This window comes from Ruditapes philippinarum, unplaced genomic scaffold (genome assembly GCF_026571515.1).
Source record: "Ruditapes philippinarum isolate M1 unplaced genomic scaffold, ASM2657151v2 ctg93_1_1_1_1, whole genome shotgun sequence".
NCBI lineage: Eukaryota > Metazoa > Mollusca > Bivalvia > Venerida > Veneridae > Ruditapes > Ruditapes philippinarum.
The window spans coordinates 258,942-279,089 of NW_026860272.1; the positions used below are offsets into that span (position 1 = coordinate 258,942).

Here is a 20,148-nt window from a genome sequence, read left to right on the forward strand (position 1 = left end):
CCTTTTTAGGTACTACGTAGATGTAAGACTTAGATTTAGAGATTTCTGTCCATAATGCTTTTACATTAAACTATTAATTTTCTAAGTTTTGGACCAGAGATCTGAAACAGTATGGTAGAGGTTTTCAAATATGAGGCAGAAAAATGTTTGTTAAAAATACCTTTTTTCTAATTATTTGCTAGTTATGTATATTAAGAGTGATTTAATAAGAAAATATTTGTTATTGTTTCAGAAATTAAAAATAAATGCGACAAAATCATTTTATAAATATAACCAATCACAAACCGATGTTCCCTTCAGTAAACGTCATCTCCGCCATCTTGAAAACAATCTGGGGAAATCAACGAAAACACCCAGGAAAATAACAAAATTGCTGCCCATTTTAGATATTGTTTACCGTTAACATGACAAGTCTGACACAAAGGACAAGCGGTATTATCCAAAGAAGGCGGACAGGTAAAGATGGTGCTGAAGGTGGTACAAATAACGATCATGATGAAAATGCACCCGTAGAAGACGTGGACGAGGATGAACATGACTCGAAAGAGACACGATTGACGTTGATGGAAGAAATACTGTTGCTTGGCCTTAAAGACAGAGAGGTTGTTTATTTTAGTTAAATCGATTTAAAGGTCATACAAATCTAAAGATGTCATTTTCAGCATGTCAGTCAGGCTTAGTCAAAATATATTGACGTGCCAAAGCTTGATTCTGAGATATTTTCGTTCTGGGGCAGAATCTCGCTTTAACGTCAAAACCAAAAGGAGACCTTTCTGTGGTGAAACGTGAATTTCGGTGTAAATGTGAAAATGCAGACAATTTAAACTAAGAATTTATTCAACAATACAATTTTAAGGTATTAACAGCACAAAAAGTGCCAGACTATCAACCTAGAAGAAAGTAAACCACGTTAGTTTCATTTCACCGTCTCATTTGTGTACCAACGCCGCCATATTGTGATGTTGCTACAGTAATGTAACATGTACGCTAAAAATCGATATTGTTCGGTACCGTGCGTGTTGTTTTCTTTTTTTTTTGCGTGGCTAAAAAATATGAAAAAACTATTAAACAATGTTAATTATTATTTTTTAATGTTGTTATTATTAATCTTATTTATTGCTACATTAAAATAAATCGCCAGGAAATAATCTTTAATTATTTTTCTAATTGATTGAAATCATTAAAATGATGCGGGAGACTTTTAATTTAGTCCTCTTTTTAATAAACATGTTTATTAAAGGATAAACAAATAATGTATTTCATTAAAATGTCTATTGTCACCACTTTGTAGTATCATCTGTTAGTATAATCACGGATTTATGTAATAAAATCCGTGGTAAATTATGTTAGTCACAACTTGCTGCGTATTAAAAAAAGCAACTCCTTGCCTAGTAAACTGTAAAGTTTTGTTTTCAAAACGTTCATTACGCTATGAAAGTTTTTTGAATTCAAATGGTAAAATATTGCGTTATTTTTTCATTCCTCAACAGTTTTCAGAAAAGTAAAACTCGTTACTCCGAGCGCCTATTTTTCGTTTGTCTGTATCTGAAAGAACCTGTGTACATGTACCATTTATCCGTGTAATCATAGCATGCCGTATTGGCTTGGCTATTGGGTGTTGTTTAAGGGATGTTCCAGATAAGTTTTTGTCCCGGTAAAAAAAATATATTCAACCGAATATTTATTTTTAAAATGTGTCAACTATTCCACAACGCCGACACCGGTACGCTGGCCAATATACACTTTGGAAATGTTGACACTATTTATAATTGATGCGCAGTCCTGTTTCTTCCTTACTTAATTTCTTAGTGTCAATTTAAAATCTATAAGATTAAGTTTTAAATAAATAAATTTGATTTATAGATAAGTATTTAAATTGGAGCCGTGATTTCTTTCCGGAATCAGTTAAACAATTTTCCATGCTGACACGGTTCAAATTGAAAAGAAAAGTTATTTTTAGATAGTAATATGCATTTATTTTTCAATTTATAATTATGAATATACTTGATGATTTGTTTTAAAGACGATAATCTTATGCTTAAATTTCTTTCTATAATACATTTAAGAAAATTGTTTAAACGGTGGTAAGAATTTAAATGTGTTACGGTCCCGAGTTTCCTCAGTACAGTTTCCCGGCTTACAAATACGGTCTGAATTTACGCAAGATATGCCAACTTTTTAACTTTTGAGTTGTGACATTTGATTATTAGGAACTATTTTCTGGTTTTCTATCTAAATTGACTAGAAGGTTAAAATCTTAATTTCCGTTCTATATCAAAAACTAAAAAAAAATATTGAAAAAAAAAGTACTGAAGAGTCGCCGTGATTTCTAACCGATTTTATAAGTTCGTTTTCCAAAGCAACACCTTTTATATTTAGGGCAGTAACAATCTGTATCATATTATTGTTTAAAATGAGTAAACTTGTTGCATAACCCTTAAATCTTATAAGATTGGACAAGAATCAAAGAAATCACAGACACTTGGGGTGTGAAGCTCAAAACGCCTTTAAAATCCAAATAAAATGTATATTTGTCAAAGCTGGGGAGCCACGTTTGAATTTGTCGAAAGATTTTGTAAATGGAGTAAAATGGCGATAATCTCGGTGTTTATTTTGCCTGTTATATTGACGTTGAAGTTTCAAATTGACCATCATCGTGAATAATTATATCTTCTGTGTCAATGGGACAAAGGATTATGTGAAAATATTGGAAACAGAATAAAATACATGGTGTTTTTGACGGTAGGTGTGCAGATTTTTTCCGGCGGACATTTTTATCTTGTGTATTTATTTAGCCGTTGAAATATAAAAAAAAATTCAAAACGGCTTATATGAAGTTTTTTTTATAAATATGATCAGTACATGTGCTGGGATTGACAAAATTTTTAATATAGATTTTTTTTTTATTTTAAAGGCGTTTTGAGCTCCACACACCAAGTGCCTGTGAAAGAAATTAGCGGCGCAGCGTTTTGCTAAATAACCGCGTCGCACTCCGACTTGCATGTATTTTATAAAATAAAATCATTTCTAAGACGGCAGAAAAATGAAATGTATTATATAAATCTTTATACCAACATTATGAAAGTCTTTTGCAAACCAAAAAGCAACAACAAAAATTTGAAGCAGGCACCTGTTTCATGAAATTAATTTCCGAGTATTTTTTCTCTGCTACCACTGTCATTTTAAAACAATTTTCATACTTACGTGTGTGTGTTTTTCTTTCTAAAAACATCTTCAGAAAGCTTTTTGGAGTAAACTGTCCAGAATTATGGACGTGCGTGGATAGAAATTAAAAAAAAAAAAAGAAAAAAAAGAAGTTTACATTCCAATGTTGTTTTTTTTCCGCACATACATGTGGAGGCACCGCGTTTGACATTTATTCGTTTTATTATTGATAAAAATTATTTTGAACATTGAAAGTATCGTTTAGTAGTTTTCCTCTAGTTAATCAACCTGCATTTTATAGTTAATCAACCTGATTATAAATAACAGACTGTCAAATTCCTTAGAATGGTGTCTTTTCGTAGTCACCAAGGCACTAGGGAAACGTACATTGCTCTTTAAACATATAAACCTCATGTTTCAGCTCTTAACATATCCCTATTTTCATCATAATCGTGGGAAAAAAATCTATAGATACCAATACGTTCCATGTCCTATATTTACTTGGAAAGCTGAACAAAATATTTTTTTTATAAACAATGAGAAGTCCGTTTGAGTAGCTATGATGATTCTCATATTTCTAAGAACGCTCTGACAATAACGAATAAGTTGTGCATCTGCTCCAATAAAATAATATTATCATCCTATCATAATTATTAATTTTTGCATAAATAAATGTCTTAAATATAACATTAAACTTGATATTTTACTAAGAGTGTTTCGTCGTTTCTCAGTAACGCAGTACCGCATACACACCAGTGTAGTTATCAACAGTGTATTTGTCACGTGACATTAGCGGCGATGTCTTTATTTTGATGGTGCATGTGTTTACTTTTCTATCAAAATCTTTATGTTAGGAATATTTTCACAAATAAAACATGAAATTGATGTACAAATGAATAATCTTTAAAGGTATCGTAACAAATTTATTCAAACATGAATTCAAATACGATTTTACACGGTCCAAAGCTTGCGCTCAAAATCCCGGCGCAAATTTCACCACAGAAAAGGTACTTTTTAGGTTGTATGTAGAGGCGAGATATTGCCCAGACACGAAAATAGCACAATATCTCGTCGCGCAGTACAATTAGTTGGACTAAGTCAGGCTCAGACCTGCAAATTATGTGAAAATTATAGATTTTATTCTTCTTAGATAAAAATTAACCAGGAATACAAAATATTCAGTTTTGCTTTTTAAAAACAAATACAAAAAAAAATTCTACTTGTTTCGGTTGAACAACAACTTTCATCAGGAATATTTTTTTTCATTTTGTTTAAATTTCAAAATCGCTAAGTTGTAACCTGACGTCTTATAAATCCTAGTTGAGAGGCTAAATTCTAACATAAATTACCTTGGGGATCCAGTATGACTAGCCCAACAAATTGTGCTAGGACATTTTATTATGTAGCCAAAGCCAGACATTTAGACCGACAGTTTGCAAGATCAGTTGGTCTTGCAGTCCTGTGGTACAATATTATGGTGTCACAGAGAGGTGTCCGTGGCCGAGTGGTTAAGGTCGTTGACTTAAAATAACTTGCCCCTCACCGCTTAGGGTTTGAATCCTGACACAGGCTTTGGATTCTTTCATGCGAGTAAGCTAGATCCAGAGCTCTAGCTTACAGGACATTGGTCATTTGGTGGTTCTACTTGGGTTAGATGATTTTGGTGATCGTTTTATACCTGAAGTAATGCATGGAGTGGCACCCAAGGTCTTCATCCACTTATTTTAATCAAGCATGCCCAGAAGCAGGTCGCTACCCTCGGCAGGGGGATCTTCTCAGATGCATCCACTGATATAGCTCAGTCTGCGAAAAATACGCAAAGCCCGAGCCCGAGTCTAGTAAAAAATCATTCGGGCTAGCTAAAACGGCAGGGCACATAGTCCGACGGTCTTGCATTGTTTGGGAAACCGAAATGATTATAAATAGAATTTTAAACACAATGACTGGGAGGGATATAACATATTGCATCGTCGGATACCCACGGCCGAACCATTATCATTCATCAGCCGTGGGAATTTTTGCCGATATTCAGTCGATTAGAGGTGTGTCAAAGGCAGCTATTTCATTGGCTGCCTCACGATTTCATGAGGCGATTAAAACCAATCAAAACGCTCGTTCTGTACGACGTTCGGTATTACAGACAATATTGCGACAACCAATGACGTAATAAAAAGTTTAACATCGAAAAATTAAACGATTTCCAGCAAGAAAGTATAGATAATTTACTTTTACAGCGTGATTTTTCCTTTATGATTGATATCTGCTTGCAGAAGAACTGATTTGGCGATGTATGTGACATGTTTATCAATCGTGGGTATCCGACGATGAACATATTGATTTTCTTCGAGGTATTGACACGGGATTTTCCAATATACGTCGATACTATTTATAACCGCCGAGAGGGGTATAGCATATTGATTTTTTTCGGAGTATTGACACTGGTATTTCCAAAACGCCAGAGGGGTAAGCTTATTGAAATAATGCATAGACATTTTAAGCCAATCAAATACCGCGTTATTAAAATGTCAAAATGGCGCACATAGATGCATGTATTATAGAGCAAGAGCAAGATTCTGATATCAACACAGACAAACCTTTAGAAAGTTCTCCTCCAGAACAAGTATTTGCTGAAGAGGTATATTGCTACTTTTTGAAACATTTTTCATGAAGTTGTTAATTGTTTACTTATTAAAAAAAAAAAACAAGCAACCAGAATTCAGCTCTTTACCTTTACAACCCGTATTCAATTTTATACTGCAGTCTAGACTAACCATTTTTTTTGTATTTTGATACTGAAATCACTTAAAACTTTAAATAATAATTATAAATTGACTGTTCCGATTTCAAAGAAAAGCTATCCATTTCACAAGTTTGCCATGTTAGCTTAGGTTTGAATTTTAATATACTTATAATATTAAAAAGTAAAACATTTGTGTTGTTTTGAAAAATTTTATTCTTATTTAATAACAATGAATTTCAGTTTATTTTCCGTAATATTTTCAGCATCATAACCACGGGGAATGTTCTGACAGAGACAGCGACTCGGATTATGATTCTGGTATAGATGAAGATGAGCCTATGGAAATGAGTCAACAAGAAGTTGAAAGAAATCTATTATCTTTCAGTGTAGAATATCAGAAATAAATGTTATTCAACTGACAAAGCTTTTTATCAATTTCTTCACAATATATATAAATTTGAAAACCTGGCCAAATTATGAAAAATTTTGTATGAATTTTCGGGCTACCTAAAATTTGTTCGGGCTATGTGATATTTTAATGGACCAAGCCCGAATGTCTTTGTCCATAAAAAGTTTTTCGTGCAGACTGATAGCTGGAAGTTTGTTTACAGCTATTTGTATGTTGTACTACATACACTGTACATTAAATTTGTAATTTTTCAAAGTTAATACTTTGTCTGTTTTCAGGGTTATACATCATTCTGGAATGACTGTATATCATCAGGTCTTCGTGGTTGTATACTAATAGAACTTGCGCTCAAAGGGCGTGTTGAGGTAGAGAAAGCCGGTATGCGCAGGAGAAGCCTGCTGAATCGTAAAGTGCACTGTAAAAATGCCACACCCTGTGGGGACGTTCTTTTAGACGAGGCATTAAAACATATTAAAGAGACCGAACCGGCAGAAACTGTTCAGTCTTGGATTGAATATCTCAGCGGTAATATATTTTAGATTTTATATACTGATAAAATATATTCTGAAAGAATTTGCTGTCTTGTTTGATGTATTTTCTGTAAATAACCAATTGATTTATAGGTCAGCTGAACATCTGTCTCCAGAATCTTCTGTTATCTTCTGTTAGCTTGTTAGGTTAATTGCAAGATTTTATGTTGCAAAAATTTGTAACTCATGATGCAAAGCTTTTATAGAAATTTTGTTCAATACTTTTTTTTTACATGTAAGGTAAGAAATAAAACAATAGTAAAGACATATTTTACAGCCTTGCCTTTAGAAAGTAGATTGTCCTCTCATCTGAATAAAGTGTGTAACTAACGTCTTTCTTGAATATAATATCAGACTGGATTTTCTAGTTTTGGCTGGATATTAGCATTGCTAGTTGAAAATGTTACATGTGTATTTACACAAGCTAGTCATAAAATGAGTCAAATAATAAAATGACATCTTTCTAGTATAAATAGAATAATGCTAAATTAAAAATTAAGTTTCTGCTATTTCTTTTCAAACTGATCATAATAAGTTATTAATGTGTAATTTGCAAGAAATTCAGTCAGTCACTGGTTGCATTCAGATGGGAATACTTGCTCTTGGTTAACTATTTAATGGAAACTGGAGGACCTAGTCACTGCTAAAAACAGCCTCCTTCAAGCACCTATTCTCTGCAACAGTGTCTATTCTAGGATTTGAAATTTACAGGGAACACATTTGCCTGCATATTAAGAATATTTATTACATTATTTTGTTTGATTAAATGTTGTCACTTTCATTGCTATGCAGATTTTATACATGTACATGTACGTTGTGTTTTTCTCCATCTGTAGATTTCCACTAAATGCTTTAGAAAAAATAACTGAATCAAATGCTGTAGAATTGACATACTTGTAGCATAGACATCTTGTTATTGGAATTGGCTGTTCATTTTCAAAAGGTTAAATCAAATAATTATTGTACAGGTATCGAGGTAGATAAGGTATTGATTTATGAATTTAATCACTTTTATTATGTTTTAATTGAAGTATTAAGTTCAGTTTTATGACATGTCATTGAATTATTAATTGACTAAAAAGCTACACCATCTATAGGTAAGTGATAGGGACTTCCTTGTAGACTTTTACATGTTAATTATGATTAGGAAATATATGTTTGATGATAAAAAAAATTGAGTCCCTAGATTATGAGGCAGATGTTCTGTTTTATGTTATGAAGAAAAAAAAGTCCCCACTAAACAAATGGTCATCAAATTCAGGTGCCGAGTCCAGACTGGAGGACTTTTATCAGAGGGGGTTGTAAAATTTCGATGAGGGGTAATGGCTTCATGCATTTATGTCAAATCAGGATTGACATTTTACTAGTTTTCCACAAGGGGTCATGGATAAAAATTTTGCTGATTTTTTCACTAGTTTTTGATTAAAAAAAAGTTGATATCAAAATCTCAAAAGCTTCCTAATACTAGTCAAATTTCAGGGAAGGGGATCATGACCCCATTTCACACCCCTCCTTCCTTCTGGATCTGCAAATGACATTCATTTTACCCATTATTACAAATGTAGTTACAATAGCACAAAATAGCATTATTAGCTGAAGAAAAAAAAATTCTTAGAAAAAGATATGGGAAATGAACTGAAAAAAGTGGGGAAAATCAAAGATAAAAACATACAAAACTTTTGCCAAAGATATTTGACGCATAGATTTGTTACACAAGTATCTACTGTTGTGTCATGTTCAAATGAGGATTTAAACAAATGATCTCTATTGAATTTATTTGCTACATGTATTTGTGATTTTTATATGATTCCACAACACTGTTTACATTTTTGTACTAAAAACTACCGTGTGTGACGGTTGTTTGTACATTTGTATTGTAATGGTCAAGTTTCGATATTGGTAAATTTGGTCATGATTTAGGCTGTTGCAAGCAGGTGATCCTATTTTGATCTTTTGTTATGTCATCATTATTTTATATATGAATAAGGCATTATAAATTGTAAGACCGTTTTAAACGTCCTTTCTCCCAAAGATAGTATAACTTTAAGCCTAAAGTGCCAACAAAAATTGAAGACTTTTGTAGATATTTTCCTTAGATAGTATAACTCCCTGTAAAACCAAGTTGCCAATTGATAAAAATACAGGCTATGGCAGAATATTAACTACAGGAAAGTGTTGGCTATTTTTGGCAAAGCATCTGAAATGGAAAAAAAAACTTTCAAATCACTCAATAGTGCATTACAGCTGACTTGTCCTATATTTTAACCTACTGAATTTGTACAATAAATTTGCTTTGTTCTGAATTGTAAAAATTCACAATTGGAGCTTAAACATTCCCTACAGTAAATTTTATATTCATTATTGTAAAGATTTCTGCCAATTTGGTCTTATTTTTAGGCATACATGTATAGTAATGTAAATAAACACTATTGATACATGTGAACTTTAATATGAAAAAACAAGCAAGTTATGTAACTGGTTTGTTGAATTTTCCCAGTTTTTTTTACAAGTTTCAAGCTAAAATTTCCCAATTATAAAGGCAAAAGTTGTTACAGACAAAAAAATGAATTCAAAAAGTAACTGATATATTGAGGATATTTGACGTAATATTAGGAAATCAAATTTAATTAAATCTAAATTGTTAAGACCTGGGGCCATTGCATACATTTATATCACCAAAAAATCATCATTCATGTGTCAGTAACATCACATAATATTATAAAACTTTATGAAGTGTGCAAGTGTATGTATGTCAATGGTGCTTAATTTTGTATGGTTCGGTGATTTACATATAGTATGATTTTAAAATACATTTCTAGTTTGCTGACTGAAGAAAAACGCCCCATTTAAGTATTCCAATTTGTTTTGTTTTTTAAACAAGGTATGATTCTATCTGATTTCCATATTAATAGTATATGGTAACCTTAGTGCAATAACAGGTTAGCTCCTTATATAATTTATATAAGAGTTAACCTGTTACTGCTCTAAGGTGATGATATACAAATGAACTACATATTGATCCTCTTATACTTTGACGGTTGACAGCAAAACTGTAGTAACTTATATAAATAAAGGACTTAGTTACAACAACCCTCAGCATACTAAAAAGACACCTGACTGCATTTTCTCTTCAATGGAAGTACATGCATACTGAATGAGTCAGATATTGTCAGTTTGGCTTCTTTAATAAAGTCAGTATGTCTGTAGGTTATAGTTGAACGATACGCTGGATTAAAGTTTGTATGTACCAATGTAATCTAAAATTTACCCGTTTTTCCTAAGTAAATTTTCATCATATGATTTATTTCAGTCAGTAAAATGTATACTTGAATGTCAAAAACTTGAAGTTGAGTGCACTTGTGGCTAAGAGCAAGTTGGTCAAAACATATTAGTCTTTGATAACATTTTGAAGTTAATACTTAAAGAGGCTCCATTGAGGTTTATTCACTTTATTGACATGATAGGACTGGATTTGGGGGTGGCGGAATGGGGGGAGTGGTTATACCATTTGATGTAGATCTATATCAATAACTTTTGTGCAAAATTTTAGACCATTCTTCACTCCATTTTACAGAAAGATAGCTTTTTTGTTGTGCAAAGTGACCTTAAAATTAAAAACTTTTAAACTTTTTCATATTTTTCCATTTTAAGTACCCAGATTGTGCATGTACAATTTATATAGATTAAAAGAAATTTTTTAATTTTATGTATTTACTTTGGGACAGAACTGACCAATAGCTTAAATGAAAACATGTAGAAATAAACGTTGATGTGTTGGTGACAGTGTTTGATATATGGTGGTTTATGGTGAAATATTTCATATTTTGCCTATTTCTATAATTTACTTATATTTTACTTATATTTGATATTTTGAGTCTGAGGTTACAGCATTAGTATTTAAAGTTTTATAAGTATTACTTATTTACTCTGTTAACATTCTATTTACTTATCTACACTGACTTTCAGGTGAAACGTGGAACCCGCTAAAGTTGAAATATCAGTTGAGAAATGTTCGAGAACGTCTGGCAAAAAATTTGGTTGAGAAAGGTGTTTGTACGACAGAGAAGCAGAACTTCCTTTTGTTCGACATGACGACACATCCACTAGTTGACTCTGTGATAAAACAAAAACTCATTAAAAAAGTTCAGGATTCCGTTTTAACTCAGTGGACAAACGATCCGCACAGAATGAATAAAAGAATGATGTCCCTTATATTCCTGGCACACGCCTCGGACGTGCTCGAAAATGCATTTGCGCCTCTCTCGGATGATGACTATGATTTGGCGATGAAACGTGTACGTGAACTTCTTGACTTGGACTTTGATGCGGAATCAATGAAAGACGGCACTAACGAGATGATGTGGGCGGTTATAGCCGCGTTTAGTAAATGAGTCGGAATGTCGTAGAATTATTGTTGTGGGATTTCTTGTTATGTAAATTATTTGGGTTTGACTTCTCTTCTAAAAATATATCTACGAAATCAGATACAAGTGTAACGTACTTGCAAGTCAGCCTTGTTATGTACTAGATAATAAAAACTTGGTCAGCTTCAGTGTAAAAATTTGACTGGTCAAAAAAAATTGTGAAGGGAAAGTAACAATGTTATGGAATTTAACACTGATGTCGGGACTACTAGTTGATCTAGTTCAACATATAGGGTTCCAATTGCCGACCTGAAACACATGATGAAGTATGTTGTATTCGCCTTACGGAGAAAATCCTTTATGATGCAAGTTGCTGGAAAATATTTTCATAGTTTTCAAAAAGTTTTATAGTACAGACTTCTAGGAAACTGTCAAACTAGAGGACTACTCTAAACTGAAAATTGCAATTTTGCATTGAATCAGAATACTTTAGAATACAGTTGAAGTAATTTATATTAACTATATAAACTGTTAATTTCTACTTATTTTGGTTATTGTTTTATGATACAGAAGAAATTGTGTCAATGCATTTTTAGATAACAAAGATATTTCTTTTTCAATCAATTGGCTTTTGTTTGGGCATATTATTTTAATGCTTTGTATAAATTTAGAAAAGGGACCAAAACATAATAAACATGAAGTATTCTTGAATAGTTTATGAAAGATAATATATGATTTGTCTATATGTCGGGCATTTAGTATAAAAGACATCAAGTCCAAACTAATTATGCATACAAGATATATCTTGCTAGTAAGTGAATTCTTCTTATTCAAAAGTTATTTTAAAGAATTCAAATATTTTTCTATCAGAAAAAGATATTTTGTATCCCAGTGAAATTGTGTATATTGCTATCTTTTAGAATTGAAGTAACATTTTGTATGGCAAAAATAATGTCGAGCATGTTAATTATTTTTAGATTTTAAAAGCCAATTTGGAATAATATATGCATTTAAGCACCAACCTGGATTTTGGGGATATTTAAGAGCTATAAAGTGAAAGTCCACAAAAGAAATATATAATGATGAAATAAGTGCATTTATATTTATTAACAATGTGATGTGAACACTTATTTATGGATATATATATTTAGATGGTTAAATTTAAGTCACTTTAAATAAAGCTAGATGAAGCAAAGTTACATCAGTATCATTAAAAAAACATACTATAAACATGTATATATGTTAATACAGGGCTTTTCGTAAGCCCTATTTCCAAAATAAAATTGCTGGTGACAAATATTTGCTGTCTATATTTTGTATCTAGGTCAAACCATGATAAATTGAAATGCTTTCAAATCACTAGCAGACTGTTTGACGGCCTGCAACTCTGAAATTCTCTATTCTGTATTTATATTATTAGTGACCACTGGCTATATATAAAACCCACCAGCTGGGTGTTAAAAACACTGTAAAGTATGTAAGAGTTTGATACAGAAAAAAAGAATTTTCCATAATGATAGCTGAATTTCTAAAAATGTTTATCAATAAAGTTTGTATTTTGATGATATAGCTATTATTTTTGTTTGTTACAATATCTGAATAATTGTTAAAGCATTTAAATTAGGTATTTTTTTTTTCAATCATGTATTTCATATATCCATATGAATGGGGGAAAAGAATGCTGGACAAACTATGCATATAGAATAATTTTTAGATACTGTATTGATTCGTATATTATATATATATACATTATGTGAATCAGAAACTTGAATAACGCAGATGCTGGCAACATGTTATATTGATGTTTCAATTGAAATCATTATTTGTTGTTGTTGTTTGTGTTTTTCTTTTATTGTTGCTCGTTCTATAGCTTGCTAAATTTATTAAATGGACCCGTTTCTGATTTAAACTTGGAATTGTCCATTCTTAATAAAAGGGGTCTCAGTTATAAAAAAAGTAAATATTGAGTAGTCAGCAGTACATTACCTTGGATGGCTTTGAATAAAATGTGTATATTGTGGCTGCATGGTCACGTAGATTATGTAAGACTAGTAGTCTAAGGATTGCTGGCCGGATGTGTTCGAACCTGTCAGAGGCAAGCTGTTTTTGTTTTCTTGAGCAAGAAACTTTACACATACTGCCGAGTACTGGTTGGTTCCAGGAACATATTTGAAAGTGTTTCTGTAAGTTTACAGCTTCCTACATGACCAAACTAAAATCAATTTGGTTTAAGTAAATAACATTGAAAGCTGCTGGAGAATGACCATCTTGTTAGTATGGCTAATATATCTTTTACTAAAGCTATTTGCATACCAGTCCTATAATGTTAGGGGATGGAAGTTTGTCTTTTGAGAAAAGCAAAGTTTATATAAAATTTGACTCCCTGCCCCACCCATCTACGATCACTAACTATTAATAAAATAAGCCTTAATGTTTAAATAAGAGAAATACGGTGTAAACCAGTCGGATATCAAATTAGTATTCTTGTTTCCTTATACAAGATAATAATATTAAATTAAATATACAAAAAAACATAACAATCAAGGTGCAGTTGAATTGTTCTCTATAAATTTTTACCCTAAATAGAAGAGTGTTCGCACCACATGCTGAAGTGCTTTTGTAAACCTCTTTTAATTTTTCATTTAAAAAGTTAAATGGTACTGGCTTTTTTCTCCATCCACAGTTGTATTAATTTAATGGCATGGTTACGTTTTGTGTATTCAAACTTGCTGAATTCCAGGATTTGTGCTTAATAAAGAAATGTGATATTTGTTAGTATGTGCATTTTTTCTGTTTGTTGAATTTTATTTTATTACCCTTATTAAAAAAAGATGTTATTTCCTTATATAACTGCACTTTAGTTATTGATATATGCTTAGAAATTGTATTGTTAAGTAGATAGATGTTTATTAATACATGTGAATCATAGTTGGGTAATGTATCTGAAACTTAAAAAAAGAAGATATATTGAAATGAAAGGCATTGTGGGATAATATTTGAAAAATACAGAATTGGGTATACATTATGAGATGTATATTGGCGTGACTGAACATATTTTAAGTGGTGAAACTCATTTAGTGACCAGTCTGGAATACCAATGCCTGATTGGTTGAATTTGAACAGTCATTTGAAATTGACCAATGAAATGACCTGATTGATTGATTTTCAACACTTGTTCGAAATTGACCAATGAAAGAGACTGTTTGGTTTACTTTCAGGTGTAGTTTGAAATAGACCAATAAAATGGTTCTCTTTCTGCACTGATTTGAAATTGACCAATGAAAATGTTTGCTTTTGTTGACTGGTTGCCTAACTTGAGGTAATTATTTATTAGACCTATTTTATCATATAAGTGCAAAGTTTTTGCCAGACTTTTCATAATTGTTTGATTGTACATGTACATATGTATAGTAGCTAGAAATATTGAATTATTTTATTTACAGTCAGTTCTGAAAATGGGCATCATACAAAGCTGTTTACATAATCTATCATTTACATATTCATTTTTTCCCACTTTATCTGGCGTATTGTATTTTTTAAGTGTGACATGTAATTACGAGAAAAAGAAAATTGAATGATATATATGTATGAAAGAAGTAGATTGTGAATAAGTAAAATGAGTAAGATTTAATTTTATTTTTTTGGAATTGTTAAAAGATAGACTAACTTGTGTTTTGTGAATGTGTTTTTGTTTGTATTAAAGATTAATAGCTTATTTTTGTGTGACTGATCTCTTGCTCAGTGCGTGTGACATGTGTTTTAATGTGTTCTTATTTGTTTTTCTTTTCTTTTTTTTTGGCAATAATAATGTTGATAATAGAATGTGAATGAATGTCGGTTATTTATTAACTAATACTAGTAACAGAAGAAAAAAAGCTGCGTTAAATCGTTTAACATAGTTATCAAACTTTGTTTCTAGGAAATATTTTTCTTTCATGAGATACTGCTATACTATGGTATCTATTTTATATATAGACATTTTTTTGTATGTCTCACAAGTGTGATGGAAGTGTTTTTCAAATGTGACTGTCCTTTATGGACAATTTGTAAACATAAGAATCTGTTGCATGTAAAAACACCATGTAAAACATTGTAGGTATATGTACAATGTACCGTAAAATTCCTATTAAACACCCACGGGGCTAAACATTTTCCAAAAGGGGGGCTATTATTACAACACAGTTTTTCCTAAATCTAAAAATCATTGTAAATACATTTAGTGTTAGCAAGTGTTGGTAATAACATTAAAAAGTGTTAAGATTTTAAAGTTCATACTATAAAATAAAATGGATTCTGAATGATTTGAATGAAATTATGGATTTACTCATGAGTTCAGCACTGATGAGTAGATTGTTTCTCTTAACAAAAGGCCTTGGGGGCCTTTATTAGGGGATGGGCGTTTATTAGGAATTTTACGGTATATTGGAGAAATGGCTTTCTGAGTGCAAAAAGTCATTTTGCCTTAAGAAGTCACAAATACATAGTTTTTCTTTTCACAAATGATTATTGTTTATAAGCAGATAATTATCTATACTCAATCTATTGATATATATCTATTTTTAGTACTAATGATTTGGCTTTATATAAGTGTAGTTTTATTTAACCTTTGCAATGCTTGAACTGAAAACTACAAAGCCTTTTGCAACCGGTCAGGGGCTACTGGAGCCTGCACATCTTAAACAGTCTGACTGGACTGTAAACAGTTGATTGGTCAGCTTCTTAACATAAATCATTAAAATACCTAAAATTGATTATGGATTGTCTCAAAGTGAAAAGTTAGACAAGTCCATTCTTGAAATTCAGGGTTTTTACCTTAACCAGCATTGCTTTGAATTAGAAACAGTCTGTCATTAGTTTTCCTGGCCTTAAATATTAAAATTTAGAAGCTACGGGTGAAGAATCAACACAGTCTGTATAGAAGGCTAGCCTGGGTTCCATACTGGTTTTGTAAAAGAAGCTCACTGTTTTTTCCAGTATGAAAGATTACAATCTTGAGAGCATGGATGTAAAATGTTGGTATTTTTGATATAGTTGTCGTTGCAAGTAAGTTTCTCCAGTAATTCATGCTTTTTTGGTGAAAAAATGTGCTGTTGTTTGAGACCATTCACTTGTAAGTTACTTGTCAAGGTTAAATTTGTGAAAAAGTTAAATATAGAATTCATTGAAGTTATTCATTTTGTTTTCAAGGCTAGAGTATGCAAATGTAAGTCTTAATATGGCAGTATCATTTTGAATGTAACTTTGTTGTTTCAAAAATAAGCAAAATTTCTTTACAGTGAAGTTATATTCGATGTTTTAAATTTTTCTTTTCTCTGTAGTATTGCAAATATATCACACATTTTTTGTACAAAGGGAGATAATTGAAGGTTTTATTGACAGTTTCTCCCAGGTATATATTGCTTTTCAAAGGGAGACAATCAATGTTAACACTTAACCTGCTGTATTGTTTTGAAATGGATTTGCCCTGTTTAAAATTAGGAACAGTCCATTTGAAGGGATTTCAGTATCAAAATAAAAATATTGAGTAAATAACAGTATAGAGCCTGGTCAGACTATTCGGATGCGCAGGCTGGCCTGGCTCTATACTGGCAGCAAGGGCTGATCACTCCAGGTTCAAGCAGGTTATGTGTTAACATGTGTTCTACAAACTACACGGAATAGATTATTTTGTGTAAATATTGTACTGCTAGAATATCTGTATATATTGTACATGTAAACCTGAATCTATGGATTTATGTTTACATTATGAATCTATGGTTTGATTTCATCAATCTTTTTAAAGATAATAAATAGATGTACACGTTATGAATCTATGGTTTTAATTCATCAATTTATGTAGTAAAGATAATAAATCTAGGGTTTGAATTTATTTTTACATATATATACATAATAAATCTATGGTTCAAAATCATCAATCCATGTTATATGTATTGTATACATTATGAATCTATGGTACACTTTCATTATTTTAAAGAGTTATTTTCACAAAAAATCATTTTATAGTTAACTTGTAGATAATGATTTTGTTATAGTATAGACACATTATAGTGAATTGAAATATATGGGAAAAGCTTCAAGTCAGGAGTCAAATTTATATTCTTTCTCATTTGTTAATACACATTCACCCTTCTATCTCTCTTTTGTCATTACTTGTTTTGGGATATTATATGTAATTGGGTGTCTATTTCAATGGATTATGTGAAATAAATTATTATATGACATGTTTTGTAGCTTTGTTATATTACTTGAATCCAAAATATGCCCCCACACGGCGCCCACACCCCACTTCCCCATTTACAATGACCAGTCATTTTGTATGATATAAATGTTAAAGGGACTCAACTGAGGTTTTTTGACATGACAGGATTAAAAATAATTTTTCAGTAATTATGTTCAATTTGGTGAAGATCTAGAATTATAACTTGTGTGTAAAATTTCAGATTTTTCGCTTATTCCGTTTTTCCAGAATAATTATTTTTGTGAAAAATAACCCAAAATAAGAAAAGCATTGAAATGTTTTTCACACGAAATCAGGCTAGGAAGGGCAGAAAAATATATTTTTCAATTTATTTCTGGGTATATTTCTTTACTATCTTTTGCAGTTATTATTTATTTATTGCACCAGCTGATCTATGTAAGAAATGAAAGTTTTATGTTTTAAGCTTTTGTACCTCAGTGGAGTTCCTTTAAAGTATAGTTAATGGTGCAGTTGGTGTATCCATTTCTTGTTAAGATTGTTATGCCAAAGAAATAAGTGTCCCACAAATAATAATGATTTTGCAGTATGGCGGTTTTCAATTTTTACTTTCATTAATTTTGAAGGCAATGATGAGTTGACATATTATACAGTGTTACACCCACTTTGCAGTTGACTACTTGCAATGACATTTACACAATATGTATAGGTATTTGTTCACTGAGTTTTAATTTGGGTTTGTTGAAACAATTAGTTTACTTTGGATTAGTTAAAAAAGTTTACTTTGGGTTGATTTAAACAATTGGGGTTGTTCACTTTGGGGTAGTTTAAATAATTAGCTCACTTTTGGCTAGATTAAACAGTTACTTTACTTTGGGTTAGTTTCAACAATTTGTTCGCTTTGGGCTTGTCTAAACAATTAGTTCAATTTGGGGTAGTTAAAACAATTAGTTCCCTTTGGGCTAGTTAAAACAATTAGTTCCCTTTGGGCTAGTTAAGCAATTAATTCACTTTGGGCTAGTTTAAACAATAAGTTCACTTTTTGTTAGTTTAAACAATTCAATTTGGGGTAGTTTAAACAATTAGTTCACTTTGGGTTAGTTAAAAAAATTTGTATAATTTGGGCTAGTTTAAACAATTAGTTCATTTTATTCTTGTTTAAACAATTAGTTCATTTTGGGCTAGTTTAAACAATGAGTTCACTTTGGGCTAGTTTAAACAATAAATTCAATTTTTAAACAATTAGTTCACTTTGGGCTACTTTAAACAGACTTATTTTTTGCTTGAAAGTGACCAAAACTTACAGCTTATTTGGTTCGCTTGGGATTTTTGTTTCTCTGAAAATAACCAGTACTTTTGACATGTGAAGGAATATGTTGGGGACCCAAGTAACAGTTACCGTGTTTTTTTTGTTTGTTGCAAAGTCAATTTTATTTTACAATAAGGTATAATAGTGCAGCCCTTTTAGCAACCCACAGTAGAGCAATTTCCTCACCTCACCAACAGTATCATGTCTGCCCAAAGTTTACGATTCATGGTAAATTTTACCTCTGTAGGGCATCACCTTTCCACAACAATTTAAAGGAACTCCACTGAGGTTTATAAGCCTAAAAACATTAAATTTTAATTTTTCACATAGATAAACAGGAACACTTAAAACAGAAATATAAATAAAATATAATCAAGACATATACAAGAAATACATTGAAAATCATATGTTTGTGCTATTCTCAGTCCGATTTGATAGAAAAGCGTTTAAACGCTTTTCATTTTTGGGTCATTTTTCATTCACTATTATATTAATTATTCTGGAAAAACGGAGCGCGCAAATGATCTGAAATTTTGCACATAAGTTTTAAGTATAGATCTACATCAAATGGCGTAATAATTTCAAAAAAATTTTTTTTAGTTCCGTCATGTCAAAAAACTTCAGTGGAGTCCCTTTAATTCTTTGTCTACTACAAGGAGATGCTCTGGAGAGATTGCACTGTATTATATCTTTTTGTTGGAAATCCAAATAAATAAAATAATTGCCATCACTTACCAAAAAAATGCAATAAAAATCCCTTTCATACCAAATAATTATACATGTATTACTGTTCAGGGAGAAAAAAGGTTTGGCAACAACATTTCTGCAGCTAGTTTAACCCTCTAAACATACGTGTATACACAAGGTAAGTCTGATAAGATATTTATTCTTTACAGGGCTCACAAAAAAAGGGTAAAAGAGAATTCTATGAAAACCAAGCAATGGAGTAGCTTCTTGTAGGACGTCAAAATATCCAAATAGGAGATGTTGGCATTTATTTAATTCAAGGGAAGTAATTATTTTTGCTTCATAGTACAATGTACATGTTTGTGTCAAATATTAATGATTGATTAGTCTCCCTTGTTTTCAAATGCGTTTCTGATTTGTGTGAGGCCAAAGTAAAAACACAATTTGTTTGCTATGTCCAAGATCTAAAAAATCATAGTATTGAACAATCCAAGGGAGGTTTTCCACTCCATATGGTCTGTATTGTATCAGTAATCGTCCCTGCCACCAAATATATTATACTTCTTAAGATATACTGATGTAGGGCATAGGAAACAAATCGTGTTTTTCCCTTGGCCTAGCATAAATCAGAAATGCATTCGAAAACAAGGGAGACTAATACGACTTCCATGTGTGGTATTTTGAAGCAGAAATAGTTACCTCCATTTGATTATATGATACTTTCTGGAATAGGACCACTAGCCTATCT

General features: G+C 31.4%; 1 protein-coding gene across 1 annotated transcript; it reads left to right on the plus strand.

Moving 5' to 3' along the window:
• Positions 1-291: 291 nt before the first annotated feature.
• On the plus strand, positions 292-17,433 carry LOC132759470 (Golgi phosphoprotein 3-like). Its single transcript, XM_060751238.1, has 3 exons — positions 292-602; positions 6,593-6,839; positions 10,811-17,433. Exons 1-3 carry the CDS (start codon positions 405-407, stop codon positions 11,233-11,235), a joined length of 870 nt encoding a protein of 289 aa, XP_060607221.1. The 5' UTR covers positions 292-404; the 3' UTR covers positions 11,236-17,433.
• The last annotated feature ends 2,715 nt before the right edge of the window (positions 17,434-20,148 follow it).

Bases quoted from the DNA above. Each gene is read 5' to 3' on its own strand.
- LOC132759470 (XM_060751238.1), top strand. From the start codon at position 405: ATGACAAGTCTGACACAAAGGACAAGCGGTATTATCCAAAGAAGGCGG. The intron at 603-6,592 runs GTTGTTTATTTT...GTCTGTTTTCAG, and splicing joins TTGGCCTTAAAGACAGAGAG to GGTTATACATCATTCTGGAA. The intron at 6,840-10,810 runs GTAATATATTTT...ACTGACTTTCAG, and splicing joins TTGGATTGAATATCTCAGCG to GTGAAACGTGGAACCCGCTA.